General features: G+C 37.7%; 1 protein-coding gene across 1 annotated transcript in view; it reads left to right on the top strand.

Annotated features, from left to right (window-relative positions):
• LOC142151184 (complement C3-like) overlaps positions 1 to 25,961 on the top strand; it is an 84,072-nt gene that overhangs the window by 17,495 nt on the left and 40,616 nt on the right. The window contains exons 7-19 of the mRNA XM_075206550.1: positions 2,152 to 2,239; positions 4,039 to 4,141; positions 6,249 to 6,369; positions 7,707 to 7,822; positions 7,997 to 8,143; positions 11,465 to 11,671; positions 15,077 to 15,280; positions 16,339 to 16,500; positions 16,676 to 16,805; positions 19,923 to 19,997; positions 21,260 to 21,460; positions 22,291 to 22,402; positions 23,470 to 23,555. Coding sequence (XP_075062651.1) covers positions 2,152 to 2,239; positions 4,039 to 4,141; positions 6,249 to 6,369; positions 7,707 to 7,822; positions 7,997 to 8,143; positions 11,465 to 11,671; positions 15,077 to 15,280; positions 16,339 to 16,500; positions 16,676 to 16,805; positions 19,923 to 19,997; positions 21,260 to 21,460; positions 22,291 to 22,402; positions 23,470 to 23,555 — 1,752 coding nt within the window. The remainder of the gene's footprint in view (positions 1 to 2,151; positions 2,240 to 4,038; positions 4,142 to 6,248; positions 6,370 to 7,706; positions 7,823 to 7,996; positions 8,144 to 11,464; positions 11,672 to 15,076; positions 15,281 to 16,338; positions 16,501 to 16,675; positions 16,806 to 19,922; positions 19,998 to 21,259; positions 21,461 to 22,290; positions 22,403 to 23,469; positions 23,556 to 25,961) is intronic.

The raw sequence follows: 25,961 nt of genomic DNA, 5'->3' as shown, positions 1-25,961 counted from the left end.
TGATATACTATGATCACATTTTTATAGATTCTTCAGTTATTAAAAAACATTTTGAATTTCAGCTATGCATGTCAGAACACTAGAGACTTTACCCAATTTGAGGCCACATAATAAGAAGATGGGATATACAGCAATATTGCTTCAGCAGCACAGGTGTATATATGGTACCTATCGTATACAAGAACACATTTAGAATGTCCTTAACTGATGCTATACGTATTTAAACTCCAAAAAAAGGAGATATACTAGCCTTGCACTGGTACAGCAGAACAGGTGTATACAAACATGACATAATCTGCCATCTATATACCAACGTGGCAATTCGTGTGATTTGATGATTAACACAGTAATACACTTACCAGGACTGTATATATTCCTTATTACTGTGGATCTCTTGGTCTATACTGACATATTATGGTGACATACTCATCAAGGTGACACTTACCTTATACCTCATTTGTGTAAACCACACATGACTGTATGATCTTCATGTCCATATGATGGAAACACAATACACTTACCTTATATGATCACTATTCATGAATTGTTGCTATTTTCAAGACCCCATCATAAGACATCTGTATAATATAACTACCATTGATAGAGACTCCCGGTATATATTTACGGAACCAAATAAAGTGTATTGATCTTCTGAATATATACGTACCCGACCAAGACTCCGAAATTTTAATATTTTGCTTTTTAACCATACAGTTTTATTTGCATGACTAATAAATAGTAATTTTATAGTGTAGTGTCAATTTATTTATTTGTTCATTTCTGTCCACTCTTGTTATCCACAATGAAGTGTCCCTTCAACAGCACAGGATTTTCTCCATGAGTGTGCCTTCCATACAATTAGTACTTCTTCTTCTCTTCTATTATGTTCAGAAATATACACCTCTCTTGCTCTCAGCTGGTTTAATGGGTCACTCTCTTTGCTGAATTTCAGTGCAATTCTGCTAGTTGGGAGAAGGGTTCTACTATGAAATATTTAATTTGGATGGACATCTCTTTAAACTTCCTGTGCATGGTGTATAGAGGCTTTATACATTTGAAACAAAACCCCAATACATACACCCCTCCAACAACAGAATATCCCTATTCTATAACAAACACATTAAGCTATGGCTTCAGCAATGAACTTTCCTAAAATCACATACATCCATATTTATGACTTCAGTTAAGCAACTTAAATTATGTGATGTTGTGACAATATAATTGTAATCACTTACGAATTAACATAAATTTCTTGGATGGATTGTGACACAGCTGATCATTATTGACAAATAGATGAGTGACCAGTTGAGTTAACCCTTTTAATATGACACAGAGAAGCAGTTTGACTCTTTCTGCTGTGTCCAATCAAACCACTGCTATCCGTTTCACAAATGGCGACTTGCCCAGAAATCACCAAGATTTGGTAGTATCTAGAAAGTTTTGTGACCTATATCAAAATTGTGATGGGACCACTCTACGCACCATCACAAAGTCTTAGGCACCACAATGTCAGTGCATTGCAGAGCGCTAGTGGCATTAGTAGCAGACTGGCTTATTAGCATGAATTATATATACATTCATTTTTGTGTCGCTAATATTAGCCAATGTGACCTAAACATTTTTGCCAGAATTATGGGACACAATTATGAAGAATGTGTTTATTGCAGTCATTAAAAAGGTTTAAAATTAAGATGATGACAAAAGATAGTAAATAATAATAACACCAGATGAATCAGGCAAATGAAACAGGTTTACGAATATATCTCCTTTAAATGACAGAGTTTATGCAGTGGTTTAGGGCGATAATCCTACACCTACTTTACTTGCCTGCTTCTTCTATTCTGTGTGTGAACAAAGTAACTAACTCAACCCATTAATGTAACATCACTGGGAATATCCCATATAGATATCTCTGGAACCATTTGCTGAGAGCTTTCAAGTGTTGCTTAGGTATAATCATTTGACATATTTTGCCCAATGACATCTTACCAGTTTATTTAACCTATATGAAACTAAACACAAGTGTACATTAAATGGGAGACAACCAATATTTTACTGTATAGAAGTACAGGACTTATAAATACAGCACATCAACTTTAAAGTGAAATTAGAAATACACTAATAAAGGTATTTATTTCATAAACTTTTCAGTTCTGCCAAGTATTCAGGTAAAGCTCCAGACATTTCAAAATTATTTTCACTACAAAGATGAGGAACTAAGAGTAAACATCCAAGCAAAGTGAGTAAATGTGCAATTCTGAAGTTCACTTTAAATCTGTATTGAAGATGTCTTTTCTAAAGATGAGTGATATCTGTACAGGAGGTGTCTGTGTGTTCTAGTGATCAGGGATATATGTACAGGAGGTGTCTGTGTGTTCTAGTGATCAGTGACAGATGTACAGGAGGTGTCTGTGTGTTCTAGTGATCAGTGATATCTGTACAGGAGGTGTCTGTGTGTTCTAGTGATCAGTGATATATGTACAGGAGGTGTCTGTGTGTTCTAGTGATCAGGGATATATGTACAGGAGGTGTCTGTGTGTTCTAGTGATCAGTGATATCTGTACAGGAGGTGTCTGTGTGTTCTAGTGATCAGTGATATCTGTACAGGAGGTGTCTGTGTGTTCTAGTGATCAGTGATATATGTACAGGAGGTGTCTGTGTGTTCTAGTGATCAGTGATATATATACAGGAGGTGTCTGTGTGATCTAGTGATCAGGGATATATGTACAGAAGGTGTTTGTGTGTTATAGTGATCAGTGTTAAATGTACAGGAGTTGTCTGTGTGTTCTAGTGGTCAGTGAAATCTGTACAGGAGGTGTCTGTGTGTTCTAGTGATCAGTGATATATGTACAGGAGGTGTATGTGTGTTCTAGTGATCAGGGATATATGTACAGAAGGTGTTTGTGTGTTATAGTGATCAGTGTTAAATGTACAGGAGTTGTCTGTGTGTTCTAGTGGTCAGTGAAATCTGTACAGGAGGTGTCTATGTGTTCTAGTGATCAGTGATATATGTACAGGAGGTGTAGGTGTGTTCTAGTGATCAGTGATATATGTACAGGAGGTGTCTGTGTGTTCTAGTGATCAGTGATATATGTAAAGGAGGTGTCTGTGTGTTCTAGTGATCAGTGATATATGTACAGGAGGTGTCTGTGTGTTCTAGTGATCAGTGATATATGATACTTGCCAACTTTTCCTCATTGGCTTCAGGGAGAATCTTGGGGAGGTGGGTGTGCGGGTGCGGGGCTTGACAAATTACATAATTTTGGCACCACCCCTAAACGATTGTCGCAAATTTGGCCAATTACAGCAGGGGACCGGGCTAAGAGGATGCAATATTTGCATCATTAAGCCCCGTCCCTGACACTTATCTATTGCTGAGCGAGAACTGGGAGGTTGCCCTGCTCTCTCGGGAGGTCTCCCAGAAATGCGGGAGTCTCCCGGACATTCCGGGAGAGTAGGCAACTATGCGTTAAAGAAAAGCAGCTAATGAATCTCTAGAGACTGAAGTGTCTTTTACATTTCTGTCTCCATTACTGAAGTCATGTTGTCTTACCTGTCAGTGTTTGATTAAATCTTGGTCTCAATGAAAATGGCCACCTCCATAGGCATCAATACATGGACATAGGACACAATTTCTGAACTGTGTCATCATGCCACAGAGGGTGAAGCCAATCACGTCTTGTACTTGCTCAGCATCAGGGAGAATGCCAGAATCTTCAGGAAGTGAGGGAGATCACCCCTATTTCAGGGAGTCTCCCTGATGTTCAGGCAGAGTTGGCAAGTATGTGATATATGTACAGATGGTGTCTGTGTGTTCTAGTAATCAGTGATATATGTACAGGAGGTGTCTGTGTGTTCTAGTAATCAGTGATATATGTACAGGAGGTGTCTGTGTGTTCTAGTGATCAGTGATATATGTACAGTAGATGTCTGTGTGTTTTAGTGATCAGTGATATATTTACAGGAGGTCTATGTGTGATCATTGATGCTATGTACTGTAAAATGTATGTTTCCTCAGTTATTTTCTTCTCTCATTAGTTATCTGTATGGGAAGCCTGTTCAAGGTAAGGCATTTACCCTGTTTGGAGTGAAGAGAGACAATGAAAAGAAAAGCCTCCCAGATTCTCTAAGAAGGATTGAGGTATCTAAATCTAATTTCTATCAAGATTTTTAACAAATCTTTGCGCACGTCTAGAGATTTAGGCTGAACAGAAAGCACATGTTTAAAAAACAACAACTGAGATGGTCAGTAAATGCATCAGATGCTCGAGGAAGACGTTTTGCACTTCAAAATACATCACAGATTGCATACTGGGATACAGGTCATCTATAAACTGCATATGTCATATGTCTTAACCAGTGTACCAACCTTGATAGCAGTAAAACTTATAACTTTAAAACAAGAAATAACCACACAACAACTTTTAAGTTGGCAAAAGGTAAATTATTTATTTATTTAAAGCCTGACCTAATTGGCAGCGAGAGCAGAGCAGTCAGCAGGAAAATGCAAAGCTAAACAGTGGTAATCCCACTGGTCCCAGGAGTAAACTCCTTTACGATTGACCTGGTGTTAAATTTTGGCTAACGAGGCAGCTGTGCCCCTCATGGACTCGACATTGGCGCCCACTCAAAGCCTTCCAAGGGATTCTTCACTCCGGAGGACCATGAGTCCTATTTCTTGGGAGGGTGCAATGGCCCCAGCCATACTGTTAACACTATCTGCTTATTTACGGCTGACTGCCCGCTCTCCTACTAACTCGATGTTTCCAACAGACATTTGACTAGCCGGGTGGGAGGGTGGCAACGATGCAGGAACCAAGAGGCCGGCCACACCCACAGTGAAAGATATATACTGGGTACTCTGACTCTCACTGTGCTCCTATTGGCCGTATCCTGCATTGTCATAATTAACCCCTCTCAATGTTCAGTACCTGCCAGACCATATACAATCAGTTTAGGCTCGTTCAGCCTACTACTTCACTCCTCATTCTCTACATGGTTCATGGCATCCATAAGCCACAATGTGCTCTATATTCATTTAGGACTGGGGGGCACAATTCTATATTGTATTTAGAACAGGGGGACATGTTAGCTAAAGAGGTGAGGGGCCTGTTTATTGATGTAAAACCTTCATGTACTTGATCAATTGTGGCTTTGTTGTATATTTTCTACTGGCACATCTGCCGCCCATTATTACACTACTCACAATAAGTATCAAAGTACAAGATCTCCACCTATGTGGGGGTCCAAAATGGACAGATTTGTAACAGATCTGGCTGCACAATAATCAGGCCAAAGCAATCCTATCACATGATACCAATTAGAAGGGTTGGGTATGAAATCCCGACAGAACAATTACCGACACCTATGCTGCTGACATGATAAAACACAGACATTGTGATTGCTGCCAGTGAAAATGCTGACAGTCACAATATCGACATTAAATCAGCAATGCTACAGTACAGTCTCTTGGCCTACTGGCAGTAAACAGTCTAATACATAAATTAAAAAAGAGTGCCCCCACTCCCCAGTCACATTAACCCTAGTGGTATCAAACTAGTGCTAGTGGAAAGAAAATCCGGGGGCTAAACAGCGTGAGGTCCTCGCAATTTTCCTCCAACCAGCACCAGGCTTAACCAGCCAAGGCTGGTAGCACTATAGCAGGGGAACACACAGCATGGGGTCCCCCTTTCATGATGCCAACTATCCCTTTTCTGGTCAGCACTTGGCTGGAGTCCATAGGGCTCTTCCCACACCCCTGGGCGGTGGGTGTGGGGTAATAAATGGAGAAAATTAATGTATGAACATTATTTTACATGGTGAATTGTATAGACGCTGGACCCACTGGCTTTGCCGATTTAATGTCAGCATTGTGACTGTCATTTTCACTATTGGCATTCAAAATACCAGTATTTTCAAACTGGCGGGGACATTAAAAAATAGGCATTTAGCCTGTCGGCATTTTTATGTTGGCAGGATAACTGTTGGTATTTCTTTTCTCGGAAATATGACTACCACCGAATTAGAATGGTTCGCCAATGACTGCACGTAGTCAGATCGTGCTGGCTGAACAGATTTTATGCCAGCCCCAATCTACATCTGATGGATCATAATGGATTCTCATTTTAAGGCACATAATTAGTGATTTGTGTCCAGCTTAGGCTAAAATGATCCAAATATCTCCATGCATGAGTAATTTGTCCATTTTAATTTTCTTTTCTTTTTGGTTAAAATATTTATACAACCAGATAACTGATGGTGAAGGAACTGCTGTTTTGGAAAGGAAAGACCTAGTGAAGATTTTCCAAGAGGAGCGAGACATGCTGCAATGGTCCATATATGTGTCTGTCACTGTCATCACTGACTCAGGTAAGACTGAGAAATCAATACTTTAATTTACAGTAATCATCCATCATGATCGATAACATGGATTTTTATAAAGAGACCACATGGTGTGGGCACTAGTCCTGAACATCATGGACGTAGGCATAGCTTTTTACTTACTTCCATTTCAAAACTTGGGGCCAATTTATCAATTGGTGAAAACTCCAGTATCCTAATATAGCTGAGATGACCCAGTAAAACAGTATTAATATATTTCCCTTAAACATTTGAAAAAAAAGGCTGATATACAGCCTTCTCATTGACTAGGTAAATGATGCCACCATTCACAATTTCCAAACCTTCAAATTTGATTCGTCCAGGTAGTGCTACCTTCTGAAGACGATGAAGATGATGGAAATTATTTCACTTGTTTCGTGTTTAAATAATAAAAAAAAAAATAGGAAATTTCACAACCAGCAAAGGAAGGGGTTCTTTACAGTAAGGGCAGTCAAGATATGGAATTCATTGCCAGGGAAGGTTGTGATGGCAGATTCAATAGATATGTTTAAGAAAGGGTTAGACAAATTTTTAGCGGAAAGGTGTATCCAGGGATACGACCGTTAATTTAAAATAAAGGATAGTAGTGGATATAGGGTAAAAATTGGATTGCAATATTGAGTCTGGGGGGATTTTCAAAATTGAAACAGATTGGCGGTTGCTTACTCTGGATTAATTTCAAATATAAGTGCAGGATCGCAGGAGATCCAAAATAGGTTGTACTTGATGGACTGGTGTCTTTTTTCAACCTCATCAACTATGTTATTATGTTACTAATTGTTACTTTCTCCATGCTACTTCTGCAGACAAGCATCTTCCTGCAGGAACTGGAGAATCATTTCCTAATGTGGAGCTAGAGCTTGTCCTGTGTTTACCAATATATCCCTGTTATCAGGGCCGGTGCTAGGGTCCACAGTGCCCTAGGCATTTTTAAAAAAGCGGCGCCGCCCCCGCAAAAATCGCCGCCCTCCTCTCCTTACCTTGTCTCACCACCGCCGCCTCTCTGCTCCGTCTCCTCCCCTCCACTCACTGACACTAGTAAGTGGAGGGGAGGAGATGGAGCAGAGAGGCGGCGGTGGTGACAAAATAGCCTCTTCGCCCCCTCCCCGTGCATCTGAATGCTGTGCGGCGGCCGTGACAGGTATGGTCAGCGGTCGCCACACAGTTTTAAAGTATTTTAGAATTCTGTGGCGCCCTCCAGAGCCTGGCGCCCTAGGCAAGTGCCTAACCTTGCCTAATGGGAGCGCCGGGCCTGCCTGTTATTTCCAAAAGATTTCTGAGCAGTTTACATGATTTGGCAATGTGTAATGTGGTTTCTCTTGCAGGCAGTGATATGGTGGAAGCCGAGATGGAAAATATTCATATTGTGACATCTCCATATAACATATTCTACACAAAAACCTCCAAATATTTCAAACCCGGAATGCCATTTGATGTTATGGTAAATGCCAAGATGACCCATTCTGCATAGTTTACCTGCCTGTTGGCTCCAAAGCTTAGTACAGATGTAATCAGTGTATTGTAGTGTTGGGCATTACATTGCTTTTAGATTTATCGTCACCTGCATATGTTTAAATAGTATCTCACATCTTTCTTACCTATCCACCTGTTATAGACATTTATCACTAACCCGGATGGGTCTCCGGCAAATCGTGTTAGTGTGGTGAGTGAACCAGGAGCTGTAGGAGGAGTGACTAATGATGATGGAATTGTTAGACTCACGGTCAACACACGCTCAGATATAAGCTCGCTATCAATAACGGTAACATATATTTATATCTGTCTTTTTGTGGCTTTGGGACTTGTTTAAGAATGGAATAATGCAGAATAGCCTACATGTTAAACGGTGAGGCTTATGAATGAAAGTAAATATTATTGGAGAAGCAGCATAAAATAAAACACTCCAGAATTAATAGAGAAAGAGAGGGGGCAATGGAAAAATATACACAATGAGTAAAAACGATGTATTTATGTATAGCTCTTAATATAATAAATGGAATAAGGTACAATGTAAACAATAGTTTCACAGTAGAGCAGTGTAGTAATGTTTATAGCTCTTTCTGTGACAACATGATTTCTTCTATCACGTATTATGTCCACAGAAACATGTATCAAATACTGCTATGTCAAAAATCCAAATCCAAGGTAACAGTATTAGAAGGATAATCTTACCCTAGATTTCAATATTGAGTGTGTCCCGGGGCACAAAGATCCTTCCATTAAAAGTTCTCCATGAAGATTGGTATGTTTGAAAAGCGTGTTGCCGCGTCTGGAACGCGGAAGATTAACAATGAACCGCACGATTACGATGGATTGGTATGTTCAGCACCAACGCGTTTCGCCTGATCTAAGGACTTTATGAAGGATAGTGTATGCAATTTCCTTCCTCTTCTTTGGGTACATTTTTTTATTCAAAACAGAACATTTAAAAGCGGATTATTTAATAAAACAATAATATAAAAAATAATATAAAAAGGCAATACAATTTCAATAAAAATATTAAATGAAATATATATATAAAATATGGAAAAAAAAAGTAAATAAAGGGGAAAAAATGCGGGACCAGAAACATTACATAGTAAGGAACGAACCTAAATCAAAATCACTATTTAGACCATATGGTGTAAGAGTTTTCAACATATAGATCCATTTAGCCTCCTGACATGAAATATTCGCCATATAATTAACGCCTCTCCAAAACTTCTTTATACATTGTATGCCTATAAATTTTAGCTGATTCGATTTGAACTGCGGATTATTGGAAAAATGATTAGGGACACTATGAGTCTTACATCCTTTTTTAATATTGTGCATATGTTCCGCAATCCTTATCTTCAAGGCACGATTGGCCCTTCCTATATATTGGAGGACACAAGGGCACTCCTTCTGTATTGCAATTAATGGCTTGTTCAATACTAAATGATCTTCAATTGGAGGTAGAACGAAAGGTAGTAGTAGCTTTCGTTTGGGTCAAATGAAGATTTCTACATGCCTTGCAGTCCAAGCAGTAGTGCGACATATTTGAAGATGGTTTTGTCACGGAAAGTGGAATGTAAATGCTGGTAAGCATATTCCTTAAATTCTTCGCTCTTTTGTAAACAATTTTGGGTTTACTCGGCAAAAATTTCTTGGCATCCTCATCCAACTACAAAATGTGCCAATGTTTCCGAATAATATCTTCAACAGCTTTAGTATTGCTGCTGAATTGAGTTATGAAAGCGATCTCCAGAAAAGTTTGTGCATTCTTCTTATGATGATATGTGAGAATGGTTGCTCTCTCCAATTGTCTCACATTCTCCAATGCTGAATCAACTATTTTGGTATCATATTTCCTCTCTAGAAACTTTTGTCTCAATTCTTTACTCTGTGTTTAAAAAAAATCTTCGTTGTTACTTCCTAAATTGTCCTTATGGTATGTTATGAATCCAACTCTTATGATGGTTACTAGAGGCTAACAGGAAGTTGTTGATATCTACCTCTTTGATGTAATATTTGGTTTTTGTACTATTATTATTATTATATAAATGGTGAGATCCAGGAAATTGACCTGATGAGTGCTAACTTCAGCTGTAAGTTCCATATTCAGGGTATTACTGTTGATATATTTCAGAAATTGTTTGTTTTAAATTCTTGATGAAGGGGTTGTTGGTCCATATACAGTCATCCTCCCATTTTTCCACAAATAGGTTGGCATAACTTGGGGCAAAACGGGTCTCCATCGCAGTCCCTGAAGTATGTTTGTAGAACTTTCCATTGTACCAAAAATAATTATGTTGAAGTATACATTCAATAGCACTCATGATAAAATTGATTTGTTCATTCTTCAAGTCAGTTCTATTACAGAAGTAGTGATAGGAATGCGAGCAACCATCCGCATGGCTAATACAAGTGTATAGAGATTTCACGTCACATGTACCTAAAAAATAAGTATCCTTCCATGCCATATTACCCAATATCTGAAGAATTGATGTGGTATCTTTCAAGTGGCTACTGGGGGACTGCAGAAATTAAGGAGCAGCTAAAATAAAAGTAGAATTAAGAGCCAGTCAAACATACCAATGATGCAAAACTTTAAAGAAGCAGTAAAGAATATCATCTATAAACATCCCCAGGATTTATTCTGCACTGACATAGATGACAATAGTATCTTCACTGATTCTTCTACAGTATCTTCCACAATTAAAGCTGGGGAAATACAATTGATTCCAATGCTCCCTCATATATAAACAAAACATTTTTAAACACTAACACATATGTTCGCAATATAATGACAGATTTTTCTAATGTGCATAATTATTTTATATATAATTTTTCAAGCTTTTAAAAAAACATTAACCTCTGAAAATTTCCTGAAATATATGAATTTATACAACTAGTTGAATGATCCAGAGACAGGGCCACTAGTAATACTTGGGAAATTGGTGGTTGTAGCTGAGCTCCTCTCTGGAATGCAAGAAAAGCTCAATCAGATATCTACACTTGAGGTGAATGAGTATAGGCTTTGTATCTCTACCTCAGGCACCATAAGACGTGGAACTCTCATAGAACTCAATTGTTCTGAAAGATCTACTGATGCTGGTATGGGCTAAACCAAATTATAGTCATTTGCCCAGTGAACTCATTTATGGATCAAATAGGAAAGAGGACAACTATATATAGACCACACAGACAAATACATTGAAGGAACTGGTCTCACTCCACTCACCTCATTAAACCTGAAATATTATCATATATATTACATAGTCTGCACGGTTATATACAACTGGGACAATTTGTCACCTATTATTCATTTCCCATCCATCCTGCACTAATAAAGCTAATAACAGTTTATATTAAAGAATGACAGTTTGATACATGTGAAATTGTGATCCTGAATAGAATAGAGAGGCAGTATATTAGTGATACAATGTGGATCTGAGGACAAGGCATTGCTAAGATGTAAGCATCCTTAACCAAAATTGTGCTTAGTTGTTTAAAATAGGATACTGTTTATTGATGTGTGTTATTACTATATTGTATATTTTATCATTTCTATCATTAGTTTCATATGCCTGCCTTATACCTCACTTTTATCTGTCTTTAGGTAACAACAACAGATCCTAAATTAATCAGAGACCAGCAAGCCACTGCCACCATGGTAGCCACTTCATACAAGCCTACTGGTAGCAATTACCTTCATATCGGTATCACAGGCGCAGTGCTGAAACCAGGAGATAGTGCGGTTATCAACTTTATTATCCGTAACAGTGACCTTGGAGTCCAAAACCAGATCACCCATTTTAACTATGTAGTAAGTACAAGGGTCATTATTTGGCATAAACATAAATATCCTAGAGTCTCAGAATCTCTTAGAGATGAGTTGTGTACATGTATTTACTTTTCATTGGGTCATTGGTCAAATCATTTCAATGGATGGATCCATAGTTGCAAAATGCTGTGTTTAAAAAGAAAAACTTTGGTTGAGATACCAGGAAGTTCATCTTATCTTGAGCCATTAGTGGTCCTCTAAAGTAATGTTATCACTTAAAGCCTACAGTAGATGTCTAGATTCTCCTTTTATCTTAAAGCAAGTAAAAGAGAACTCCTTTCAATATATATATATATATATATATATATATATATATATATATATATATATACATATATATATATATCAGGGGCGCACGCAGGGGGGTTTCTGGGTCTCCAGAAACCCCTCCCCTCCGCTAAAAAAGTGCCATACATAGCGGCACCGCCGTGGACACTTCTTTGACAGCGCTGTGGCTGCTGTATAGTACAGTGCTGCCGAAATAGAGCTGCTGCGCGGCAGCTCTCTCGCTTGTTTTTTTTGGGGGGTGGAGGGGAAACCCCCACTTACAAAATCCTCCGTGCGCCCCTGAATATATATATATATATAACAAAGTACAATAGATAATACAGCGCGTAACTCTAGGTAGACAATTGAAAATGGAGATAATGTCTCTTTAGATAAACGAAAGTCCTATGTTCAGGCGGCTGCCAAATCCTCACAAGGCCAGATGGTGTACTGGATAAAATCTAGAACAAAAATAAGCGAGAGGGGGCGCCACATAGCATAATACTGTATATAAAAATACAGACTGATGTACCAAATAGTAGAAATAAGGATCACCACGTGGGTACAGACACACAGGTTAGGGTGAATCAACGAATAAGTGCACTCAGGAGTACCGGCACCATACAAATGTAATATGCGTACCAGATATAAAATCTTTAAAGCTTATCTGTTAGTATCCTGTGTCATCAGGAGCTCAGATTTTTCTCACAAGTCGGTGTTGTCTCACACAGCGATAGGGGTACAGAGCTGGCACTTCATATGTCCACAGTAACCAATTATAAAATAGAGGAGACTCACATAGTGTGATATTGTATATCCATACATTTATTTTGTAAAACAATATAGGTGTAAACTTACATAAAAACACTTCAAAAAGATCTTATCTGGGTATCTTTGTATACAGCCTAAACACTGAGAATATCAATGAAGGCTCACCAACATATTCCTGGATTCAGGCTCACCAACGTACAGCTGGACTCAGTAATCACATCAGAAATAGTCCTCAACGCGTTTCGTCTCAAGTAATAAAGACTTCATCAGGAGGAAATGCAAGTTGCATTTCCTCCTGATGAAGTCTTTATTACTTGAGACGAAACGCGTTGAGGACTATTTCTGATGTGATTACTGAGTCCAGCTGTACGTTGGTGAGCCTGAATCCAGGAATATGTTGGTGAGCCTTCATTGATATTCTCAGTGTTTAGGCTGTATACAAAGATACCCAGATAAGATCTTTTTGAAGTGTTTTTATGTAAGTTTACACCTATATTGTTTTACAAAATAAATGTATGGATATACAATATCACACTATGTGAGTCTCCTCTATTTTATAATTGGTTACTGTGGACATATGAAGTGCCAGCTCTGTACCCCTATCGCTGTGTGAGACAACACCGACTTGTGAGAAAAATCTGAGCTCCTGATGACACAGGATACTAACAGATAAGCTTTAAAGATTTTATATCTGGTACGCATATTACATTTGTATGGTGCCGGTACTCCTGAGTGCACTTATTCGTTGATTCACCCTAACCTGTGTGTCTGTACCCACGTGGTGATCCTTATTTCTACTATTTGGTACATCAGTCTGTATTTTTATATACAGTATTATGCTATGTGGCGCCCCCTCTCGCTTATTTTTGTTCTATATATATATATATATATATATATATATTAATGATGTGATTTGCTATTTATTGCTACTATTTTTCCAGCTGCCTTCTAGTGGAACAATAAGAATACGGTTACAACTCTTTCGAAAATTGTTAAACTTTAGTGTTATTACAATAATTGCAAATTATGTTATTAGTTGAATTATATACAATTAAAAAATAATCTCATTCCTGGACACCATTTCCATTCATAGAACTGCATACAACTTCTCATTTAACTTCCCAAATCTTGAGTTTTGCTACATCCCATAGAACGATCTCAGGTATGTAAGAGTAACGTTTTCTTGGTGATTTCTTACTAAGCATGAAAATTAGACGTCTTGGAAGATATAGTGATATTCTGGCTTGATAAACCTGCTGATATATCTTCCGACAAATTTTGACTTATCAGTATATAAACTTAGGCCTAGATTTAGTAAACTGTGGGTTTGAAAAAGTGGGGATGTTGCCTATAGCAGCCAATCACATGCTAGCTGTCATTTTGTAGAATGTGCTAAATAAAAGATAACTAGAATCTGATTGGCTACTATAGGCAACATCGTCATTTGTTCAAACTCGCAGTTTAGTAACTATACCCCTTAGAGTTAATTCTTTGTTTTCTGTCCAAAACATGTTGTGTATATATAAGTGATGAGTGACGAGCAGACCTGCTCTTATGTATGTGACTAGCGTTGTACAGCAGCAGCTTCTGAAAACTGTACAATGTCCTTAAGACTCCTAGAAAGTGATATAACATAACTAAAAAGATTTGACCTGATCGGAATCTCCAATGTTCAGATGACAGGAATGTTCCCAAATTTTAAACTTACAATTTTTGGCAAATCAATTCTCAAATCTTTTCTTTCTGTTTTAAGCAGAAATAAGTAGTTAAATATATATTTTGAGAGAATACATAAAGATTATTTATCATTTAAATATGTTCAGTTTGTTATTTTTCATTTTATTGTTTAACTTCATGTTCAAAATTGTTATTTTAGACTACAAATTTGACAAGTTCTCCATATCACATATTTTCTCATCCGCGAACTTCCTGCACTTCACTTGGTTCAAGACTACTGGACCAGATGAAATTTGCTTAGCTGCTAAATATAACTTACAGTACATAATAATTTGTGAATATGGCATGTAAACAGAACAGATACTGTATCTTATTCTCTGAGTGTATTATACTATAATAGGCTTATGAATCCAGTCTATTTACTCTATCATTTGAAAGCTAAAATAATAAAAATATTGCCAGTGAATAATATTTATAATCCCATAGCTGACTTGTAGCAACCATTTCTGTTTATACTGCCCAGACCATTGAGACATCCCTGCCAGGTTAACAATAAGTCACACTCATCTTCAAGTGTCAACACATATATCTATAATATGCATGTTTTAACTAATACTATGTATTGTGCATTAGACTCATACACTTACCCGGAGATTTATTTCCTTTATACAGATACTGAACAAGGGTAGAATAATGAAAGTTGGCAGACAGGAGAGGACACAAGGCCAGACCCTGGTGACTCTGTCACTGCCAATAACACCAGAATTCATCCCGTCTTTTCGTATATTGGGCTATTATATGGTGACAAGTGGTGGAGTGCGTGAGATGATTGCTGACTCCGTCTGGGTAGATGTAGCAGATTCCTGTATGGGGACGGTAAGATAGTTCAATATTAGAGATGATTACAGTATTTGTTGTGTAAAAAATAATTTCAAGAAAATGTCAAGATTCACAGTCAAAACTGAAAGTTTTCTCTACCCAAAAATGAAAAGTCAGTTCCACGAGTTAAATATTAATCCAATACCCTACTTACCTGGCATCTAGTGTTCCACCTGATGTTATGGTCTCCAAATTATCTACTGTTGTGCCTCAATGCAGTAAGTAATTGATGTGCCAACTCCTGGCGGCATGCTGACACTATGGAAAACCCTACTAGCACATGGATGGATCATGGCAGATGATAGGGGTCCCCACGGATCAAATGAAATGCCGGAACTGAGATATTATTTTACATTTACCTTTAAATTCTGAAATTCTATATTAGTGTAATTAACCTTAAAGTGGAAAAATAGATTAAAAAATTAGACAGATGAAATATATGTTATCAAACAAGAGAAAACAAGAGAAACATAAAATAAACAATCAAATGAGCCATCTTCATTTACCATGTACTGCTTACAACTGCAGAATAAACAATGTATACTCAAAATAAGAAAAAGGTGGACTTATCTGTAGGCAAACATTAATCTTCCTTGGACCAGCTCCTGTATATCTTAATTTATAGGTGAAAGCACTGTGACAGAACCGCATCATTCGCCAAACATTTACAGAACCTTTATGGAAATCTATATTAGAAAAAGTGTCATTGACTCTTACACTCGGTAAACTTGTATAAAAACTTATCTGAATACTCCAAACTTGATGGATAGTGTTGGAATGATTCGAGCTGTTCTACCGCCCAGGCCATAATTGATGCCATCAACTGGCATGGAGGCTATTTTACCAAAATGAGGAGTTCCGACTGGGAAGCGCTCTTACATGTTTCATTGCTAGACTAATTTTATATTACCTACTACAGAAAAAAGATTTTTGCTAATATTCTTCTACAAGAAAATTACATATGTGTGTGTCTGCCATAATGTACTGACTACATTAATATAGCTTGTTTATGGGGTTATTCATATACTAAAATATGCATGGATTGTGTCACACAGCTGACGTTGACAGGAGACAGGGTCGCGGACAATGCAGTACAGCGACCAGGGTCCTCTATGAAGCTGAAGCTGAGAGCAGAACACAAGGCCAGCGTGGGACTGGTGGCTGTGGACAAAGGTGTCTATGTGCTCAACAGCAAGTTTAGGATTACACAGAGCAAGGTATGTAGACTACAATGTGGTGGGCATTGAAATTCATTTATGATAATAAGGGAAAGACAATATTCTGACTTTGGGGCTAATTAACTATGTCTCAAAAAGTGTATTACCTTTTTTCACTTCGATATAGTCTTTACTTTGATGGATGTATGTAAGTCTTATTTTCCCTGTTTATAAGGTCTGGGACTCCGTGGATAAGTATGACATTGGCTGTACACCGGGCAGTGGTGCTAACACCCCAGGAGTGTTTTATGATGCTGGGCTGGCCCTACATACAAGCTTCCAGGTGACAACGCCTCAGAGATCAGGTAATTCTAAGTTATAGACTTAGGGGTAGATTTAGCTGAACTAGAAAGTGGAGGTGTTGTCCATTACAACCTATCATATTCTAGCAATCATTTATCTAGTACATTTAAGAAAATGGTAGATTGATTCTGATTGGTTGCTATGGGCAACACCTCCACTGTTCCTGTTTAGATAGTTATTGCCAGAAGTAACTAAACCAAATCCAATAACAGGCCACATCTAACTTTCACAATCTGAAAGGGAAAGTTTTCATACTGTTCAATTGCCTCGATTAAGCAGTAGAGCGAAATGCGCGTCAGCGTTACCGCTGGATGCATATATAATTTAACTACTTGAAGGAATTAGCTAATGCAGGTTATACCCCTATAAATCCAGAGTTAGAGGGGACAAATAGGCAGTTAGCAATTCACACCCCATAACTCGTGTGCACCTACGAGCGCTATTGTGCCGGTAATCTTCAGGCTAGATTCAAAGGACCATACATAGAGAGAGTCCATATTGAACATGCTAGTATATAGGAGCACAGGAGTGTTGTGATCAATCTGATTAGTTTAGTAATCAACAGACATTAAGGAGATAGGTGGTAACCATACCACCCCACACTATCTAATCAGATATTCAAGACCTGTTATCAAACAGACTTGAATCAATAATATATTTCAGTTTTGTAGCTGTGGGTCATATATATAATTGACCCTTCCTTAAATCTTCAGGTTTACCTAATTTAAACCTACGTACCATATGGTCCATGAAGTAGGGCCATATAGGTAAAATATTATAGTGCAACCAGCGCATTTTATTAAAAATCACAGTTTTTATTTATGAGCACTATTTTACTTATATTTCGCTTTTCAACATGTCAGTAAAAGTTATGTTTTAAATAGATGGTATCAAACTTGTTCAAATAAGTGGAAGGCTATAGAGGATTTTGTGCACCTAACTTAAGAAACTTCTGTTCTTTCTCTTCCCTTGAATCATTATATGACCATGTTTCTAGGTAGCACGCCAGTCAAGAGGTTTATATAATTATAATTTATCATATATGATTATTTCAGTATATGCATTGGCACTGGGACTAAAATCCTATAGTTGGTGCGGTAGTACAACCTTTTATTGCACAACTGTGGAGGTGAGTCAGAAAAGTCTGAACCAAAAAAATAATATATAATAGGTGGAGTTTCAATAAAATGCTAAGTTTCATTTTTGCTAATGAAAATGCATGCAGGAGGGTTGACAAGAACACTGTGCAGTGTTGGAGAAGGTGCTGCTCTTAATCAGAGATGAGAACAGTCTGGATTTGAACCAGGGTTTTTATAATTTTGAGCATTATTATTATAAATTCTCAATCCTAAAGAAACTTAACTTTACACCTTTTCCCTTTGTATAATGTAAATGAATAGATGACTGTAAAAATCTTCAGCACACTGGGTCAGATTAAACCATCACCAGCACAGATGGTAGGGAGAGAGAAGGATTAAGAAGATTTAGACACTCCCATATAACTAAATTAGCCTTCACACTTGTGCTAATAACACAAAGCTAAGTAGCTGCTATTGCTAAGCATTCAGCTAGATACTAGAGAATGAGTAAAATAGAATAGGGATGTTGGTTGCCATTACTAGACAACCAACTGGGAGCAATGTGGTGCCTGCGGCCACTGATTGATTGCCTTTAATAGACAACCGACTGAGCAAGCAGTAATGTCCGCCACCAAATCTAATAGCTAATATGCAGTTCATTTCATCTCTGGTTGGTCATGAAGAATGAGGACAGATCCTTCTCTTGCCAGCAGGAGAATTTTCAACATGCCAATATTACATTTTAATGGTTGGTATCAGGGAATAGGTCTGGGCACAGGAAACAATGGGTTATCTAAAATATGGATTTGCACACAATTTGCAGTAATTTGTGATTCATAAATAAATGCATGGTTCATAATAATTGGGACAGTTTGCACTATTAGCCCTAACATTCACATACAAGAAGACTCCCTGGTAGGCACAAATCAATTGAATGCAGTTGTCAAGGTGATGCCTTTCACCTACCTGGGCTCAGGCCACATGCTTACATAACATGCAATATTTTGTGCCACAGCATCACACAGACATCAGAAATGTCAATAACTTAATGCAATTTCTGCATTTCCAAAGATATAAGTAGTGAGCACTGCATTGGTAATAGAAATAAAAATATGCAATACATTTTTTCTTCTCTTTTTCATGGGGGGGGAGGTGGATCCTGCCACATTATCTAAGCCAACAAAACATATCAGAGATTTGAGTATATTAAAGGGTAGACATATCTAATATCTGTCAATGGAGTTGGCATATTATTTCAAAGGATATTTCTTGGCATTTTGGAGTTGTTCTTTTAAAAAAAATTAGTTTGTCTATTAAAAAATTATGTCTGTCTATTAATGCTTATCTCCTGATCTCTCGTCCACCCTCCTCTCTCGTGTATCCTGTACCCCTGCACTGGAACGACCTCCCTCGCTCCATCTGTCTCGCTCCCAATCTGTGCTCCTTCAAACGGGCACTCAAAACTCACCTGTTCCTGAAAGTCTACCAACCATCCACTTAACCCCTCATCCACTCTGCTTGTTCTCCCTCCTCTCCCCTGGTCCCTTTTTCTCCATTGCATCACTGACTCCCTTCGTGCCTGTTTTGTCCTCCCTCCCTTAGGATGTAAGCTCGTATGAGCAGGGCCCCTCTCCACTCCTGTCTTCATACCGACTCTTCTGCTCCGCCCTCACTCCATATGTCTGCCCGGAGTTTCCGAAGCATTGGTACTTAGTGTTTATTGTTCTGTGATGTTTTACCCTGTATGGTCTACTGTTCGTATTATGTAAGGTGCTGCGAAAACCCTGTGGCGCCCAACAAAGAAATGATAATAATAATAATAATGCTAAATTTTAAATTTTACATTTTTTAACTGAGAGTCCCACTTATTACCACTAACAATTACTACAGTCCATATTACTGATACACCTAGATTAATAGAATTGTTTTTTGTTTTAAGAAATATTGGAACCCTGACATGAATATTGTCATGTTAATGTCCAGATAAGGCTCTTAACCTGTCAGCTTCTTAACATGATTTTCTTGTTGTATTTTCCACAGAGCCTTTATGTGAAGCAAAATTAAAGCGCAGACGTCGAACATCAGCAGCATTGATTCAGCGTAAAGACAATAAAGGTAACACTAGGTCTCCAACTTGCTTGTTCTGCAGACACTAAAATAATCTTCAATCACAAATGTTGAAGTTGCAGCTCACATTCAGATACATGTAATTTATTCACATTCACACACCTCTAGTCAACTTATACAAAGTAATTAGCTTTCATTTTCTGGCTTCCTTCTTATTGAAATGTTTATATTATTTGTATCCAGAAAATAGTTCTATGCAAACTGCTTGTCTATATGATAGAAAGATCTTGCTAAAAAGTTGATCTTGATTACCAGTTATATAATATAGTGCCTTTACAGAGAACATTTAATCATGGGGCAGCACAATGGCGTAATGGTTAGCACTTCTGCCTTACAGCAGTGGGGTCATGAGTTTAAATTCCCGACCATGGCCTTATCTGTGAGGAGTTTGTATGTTCTCCCCATGTTTGCGTGGGTTTCCTCCGGGTGCTCCGGTTTTCTCCCACACTCCAAAAAACATACTGGTAGGTTAATTGGCTGCTAACAAAATTGACCCTAGTTAGTCTGTCTGTCTGTGTGTGCCCCCAATGGGGCAGGGACTGATGTGAGTGATTTCTCTGTACAGAGCTGTGGAATTAGTGGCGCTATATTCCTATATTCCCTGCCACACGTATACACACACACTAGGGTTAATTTTGTTAGATTAACCTACCTGTATGTCTGTGGAGTGCGGGATGATACTGGAGCACCTTGGTGAGAGGTGTCCAAGCTCAGTCCTCAGTCCTCAAGGGTCCTCAGTCCTCAACAGTTCATGTTTTCAGGATTTCAATCTGTAGAAACAGGTGTGATAATTACTGACCAAGCCAAATAAGATTAACTCACCTGTGCATAATTAAAGGATTCCTGAAAACATGAACTGTTGGTAGCCCTTTAGGACTGAACTTGGACACCTGTGACCTAGAGGAACCCCAAGCAAACACGGTGAGAAAATACAAACTCCAGACAGCGCCCTTGTCACTATCAAATTCATAGCACGATCACTGTGAGACAGGAATACTAACCATTGTGCCACCCATCCTGATGGACTTTTTACAACTTTACTATGTAACATTTAGCATTAATACGGTGGTCTTATCAGAAAAACTGTGTGACACTTTATATTTCTCCTGGAAAACACTAATAAATTGTCAAACCACTCTTTATTACCTAATTCTTTGTATCTGTCTTTTTTATTTTCTTTGTATGCTATTTATAATTTTTGGGGTTTGACTGTACAGAACAAATTCCAATGTTGTGTCTCCATCTTGCAGCATCACAATACACGGGCCTGGAGAAGACATGCTGTGAGGACGGCATGCAGGATAACGTCATGGACTACACCTGTGAGCGACGATCTCGCCTCATACAGGAAGAAACGAAATGTATTGCTGCTTTCCTTGACTGCTGCAAGGAAATTCAGAGACAGAAAGCAGTTGAGAGAGAGCTGAAACAAGATGATAATCTAGCAAGAAGTAAGGAGCCATGATAGAGATAAATGCATCATACTGTATAAAGTCTATTAGAAATTAAATACAATGGGGATTCACCAGGAGATAGGGTGCAATTTTTAAAAAAAAATTATTTAGTTTCTGTTTCCTGAACTGATAATGTCCTTTTATGGGGTTTATCACGGGTACATGACAGTAATAAACTCAACATTCTTTATATTATGACCCGTCAGCAGTAATAGATGTGCATCTCTTTTTGTGGCTACTTGAGATGTCCTAGTTGTGACTAATGAAGGCTCAAATAATTTAGGTGTACACACTTATACGGATCATTATCCCCCAAATACAAAGAGAAACAGAACACTTGTGGAATTTATAAAGGAATTGACATGATTAAGCTGAGGTTGATCCCTGGGAAGGTTTTTGGGCATATCAGATTGAGGGTTATGACTTCCGTTTGGCTGGGACTGAATTGGAGGCTGCAGCTACTGCTGGCTGGAGGACTACATTTGACAAAGTACTGTGTGACTAGAGAAAGCTCGACTTGCCAGAGTGGGCCCACCTAAATTAGTAGACTCCTGCGTTAAACCAGTACCAGCTGTGTGACTTGTTGGCAAAAAAATGTATTATGCTAATTTGCTAATACTTGGTAAACAGGCAGTAATTTGTGAGATATGGCAGTGAGCACGAATGTGTAACAAAGGTTCCATTCCACTGCTCCGTAAGAGAACACGGTGATCATACATTTTGGGAAGGATTCATTGACACAATAGAATTCTGACATTGATTTATTCATTTTTTTTGGAGATTTGTGAGAGCAGGCAAAGTTAACAAAACATTTTTATCTATATCAGGTGATGAGGACAGTGATTACATTGATGATGCTGACATAGTATCCAGAACACAGTTCCCAGAAAGTTGGCTTTGGAAGACGGAGGTGATGAATGAGAATCCAGATGCTAATGGGTAAATATAGTGTCCTCCTGCAAATCAACAAACATTTTCTGCATTATACATGATAACTGGACACCTTATTTCCTTTTTGTTATGTTATTTTGTTATGTTATGTTATATTATGTTGTTATGTTATGTTATGTTATGTTATGTTGTTAAGTTAATCAGACCTGAAATGGGTCCCATACAATTTATGGTGGATGTCCGTGATCCGGTACTACAAACTCATTTCAGATACTTTACTTTTTTTCTTACTGTTAATGTAAACCTACCATCATATGTTTATGCGATTTGCCAGGTAAATGCCTTTATCCAGATTACATGGATAGATAAAACCTTGGTCACTATAACGCTTACTTTAAAAAATAAAGACCCAAATTATTCTTAAAATTCTCTAGTCAAAGAATACAGTTCACAAAATCTCAAGAACTATAATCTGACAGCAGAGCTTGGATATAAGAGGGATATTGTGGTGGATCTAATGAACTGGCACCAACATGTTTTAAAGGTTAACGTTCAAGTTTTTTGGTGATTATACATTTCCAGCAAAAGTTAGGTATAAAATGTGTGCAAGTAACATATATAGATGTTAGATGAAAAGGGCTGAGTCGGTCTATATTAGGGCTGATCTGCATGAGAAAACATTTTGTACTTGGTCAGGAATCGTTTCCTGTACTTGATTTATCTCGCTCTACAAATAGATAGTTTCTGAAGTTAATAGGATGTACTCTGACCAACCGCAGGACATCACCCAGGTTACATTCTGACATTTACGCACATTTCTTCCTGTCGCAACCACCATTTAAATATTCAGCAAACATCACACCAGTAATTATAGGTCAGGTAAATAGGAATTTATAGCTTCAGCAAAGAGTTTAACAATTGAAGCCAGTGGGAACAGCAATATAGTGACCCCCATATCTTGTGGCCATATTATGTAAGGACAATATTTAATATTGTGCTCAGTATACTTGTTATATTGAAGATAATATTAAAATAGGGCTACACACTGTTCTGTTCCTTCATGTTATTCTTGCATATAGTGTTTAACCACAACATTACTGTTTGTTTTTTAACAGAATATCAACCAAGACTCTCAGCCTTTTCTTAAAAGATTCAATAACTACATGGGAGGTTTTAGCTGTTAGTTTGTCTGAAAACAAAGGTGAGTAGTTTCTTCTCATACAATATGGAGCTTCTTTTACTCATACAGGATGTATAATGTTTCCTTTTGTAGAATGTATATGATCTAATATGAGGATAATGTTTCTTCATGTAGGATCTTTATGGTCTAGGATCGGGATAATGTTTCCTCATGTAGGATGTGTATGATCTAGGATCAGGATAATGTTTCTTCATGTAGGATGTGTATGATCTAGGATCAGGATAATGTTTCCTCATGTAGGATGTATATGATCTAGGATCAGGATAATGTTTCCTCATGTAGGATGTGTATGATCTAGGATCAGGATAATGTTTCCTCATGTTGGATGTATATGATCTAGGATCATGATAATGTTTCCTCATGTTGGATGTATATGATCTAGGATCAGGATAATGTTTCCTCATGTTGGATGTATATGATCTAGGATCATGATAATGTTTCCTCATGTTGGATGTATATGATCTAGGATCAGGATAATGTTTCCTCATGTAGGATGTATATGATCTAGGATCAGGATAATGTTTCCTCATGTAGGATGTATATGATCTAACATGAGGATAATGTTTCCTCATGTAGGATCTTTATGGTCTAGGATCGGGATAATGTTTCCTCATGTTGGATGTATATGACCTAGGATCAGGATAATGTTTCCTCATGTAGGATGTGTATGATCTAGGATCAGGATAATGTTTCCTCATGTTGGATGTATATGATCTAGGATCATGATAATGTTTCCTCATGTTGGATGTATATGATCTAGGATCAGGATAATGTTTCCTCATGTTGGATGTATATGATCTAGGATCATGATAATGTTTCCTCATGTTGGATGTATATGATCTAGGATCAGGATAATGTTTCCTCATGTAGGATGTATATGATCTAGGATCAGGATAATGTTTCCTCATGTAGGATGTATATGATCTAACATGAGGATAATGTTTCTTCATGTAGGATCTTTATGGTCTAGGATCGGGATAATGTTTCCTCATGTTGGATGTATATGATCTAGGATCAGGATAATGTTTCCTCATGTAGGATGTGTATGATCTAGGATCAGGATAATGTTTCCTCATGTTGGATGTATATGATCTAGGATCATGATAATGTTTCCTCATGTTGGATGTATATGATCTAGGATCAGGATAATGTTTCCTCATGTTGGATGTATATGATCTAGGATCATGATAATGTTTCCTCATGTTGGATGTATATGATCTAGGATCAGGATAATGTTTCCTCATGTAGGATGTATATGATCTAGGATCAGGATAATGTTTCCTCATGTAGGATGTATATGATCTAACATGAGGATAATGTTTCTTCATGTAGGATCTTTATGGTCTAGGATCGGGATAATGTTTCCTCATGTTGGATGTATATGATCTAGGATCAGGATAATGTTTCCTCATGTAGCATGTGTATGATCTAGGATCAGGATAATGTTTCCTCATGTTGGATGTATATGATCTAGGATCATGATAATGTTTCCTCATGTTGGATGTATATGATCTAGGATCAGGATAATGTTTCCTCATGTTGGATGTATATGATCTAGGATCATGATAATGTTTCCTCATGTTGGATGTATATGATCTAGGATCAGGATAATGTTTCCTCATGTAGGATGTATATGATCTAGGATCAGGATAATGTTTCCTCATGTAGGATGTATATGATCTAACATGAGGATAATGTTTCTTCATGTAGGATCTTTATGGTCTAGGATCGGGATAATGTTTCCTCATGTTGGATGTATATGATCTAGGATCAGGATAATGTTTCCTCATGTAGGATGTGTATGATCTAGGATCAGGATAATGTTTCCTCATGTTGGATGTATATGATCTAGGATCATGATAATGTTTCCTCATGTTGGATGTATATGATCTAGGATCAGGATAATGTTTCCTCATGTTGGATGTATATGATCTAGGATCATGATAATGTTTCCTCATGTTGGATGTATATGATCTAGGATCAGGATAATGTTTCCTCATGTAGGATGTATATGATCTAGGATCAGGATAATGTTTCCTCATGTAGGATGTATATGATCTAACATGAGGATAATGTTTCTTCATGTAGGATCTTTATGGTCTAGGATCGGGATAATGTTTCCTCATGTAGGATGTGTATGATCTAGGATCAGGATAATGTTTCCTCATGTTGGATGTATATGATCTAGGATCATGATAATGTTTCCTCATGTTGGATGTATATGATCTAGGATCAGGATAATGTTTCCTCATGTTGGATGTATATGATCTAGGATCATGATAATGTTTCCTCATGTTGGATGTATATGATCTAGGATCAGGATAATGTTTCCTCATGTAGGATGTATATGATCTAGGATCAGGATAATGTTTCCTCATGTAGGATGTATATGATCTAGGATCAGGA

This window comes from Mixophyes fleayi, chromosome 4 (genome assembly GCF_038048845.1).
Source record: "Mixophyes fleayi isolate aMixFle1 chromosome 4, aMixFle1.hap1, whole genome shotgun sequence".
In the NCBI taxonomy this organism is placed as follows: domain Eukaryota; kingdom Metazoa; phylum Chordata; class Amphibia; order Anura; family Limnodynastidae; genus Mixophyes; species Mixophyes fleayi.
This window is presented reverse-complemented; position numbering and strand designations above follow the sequence as displayed.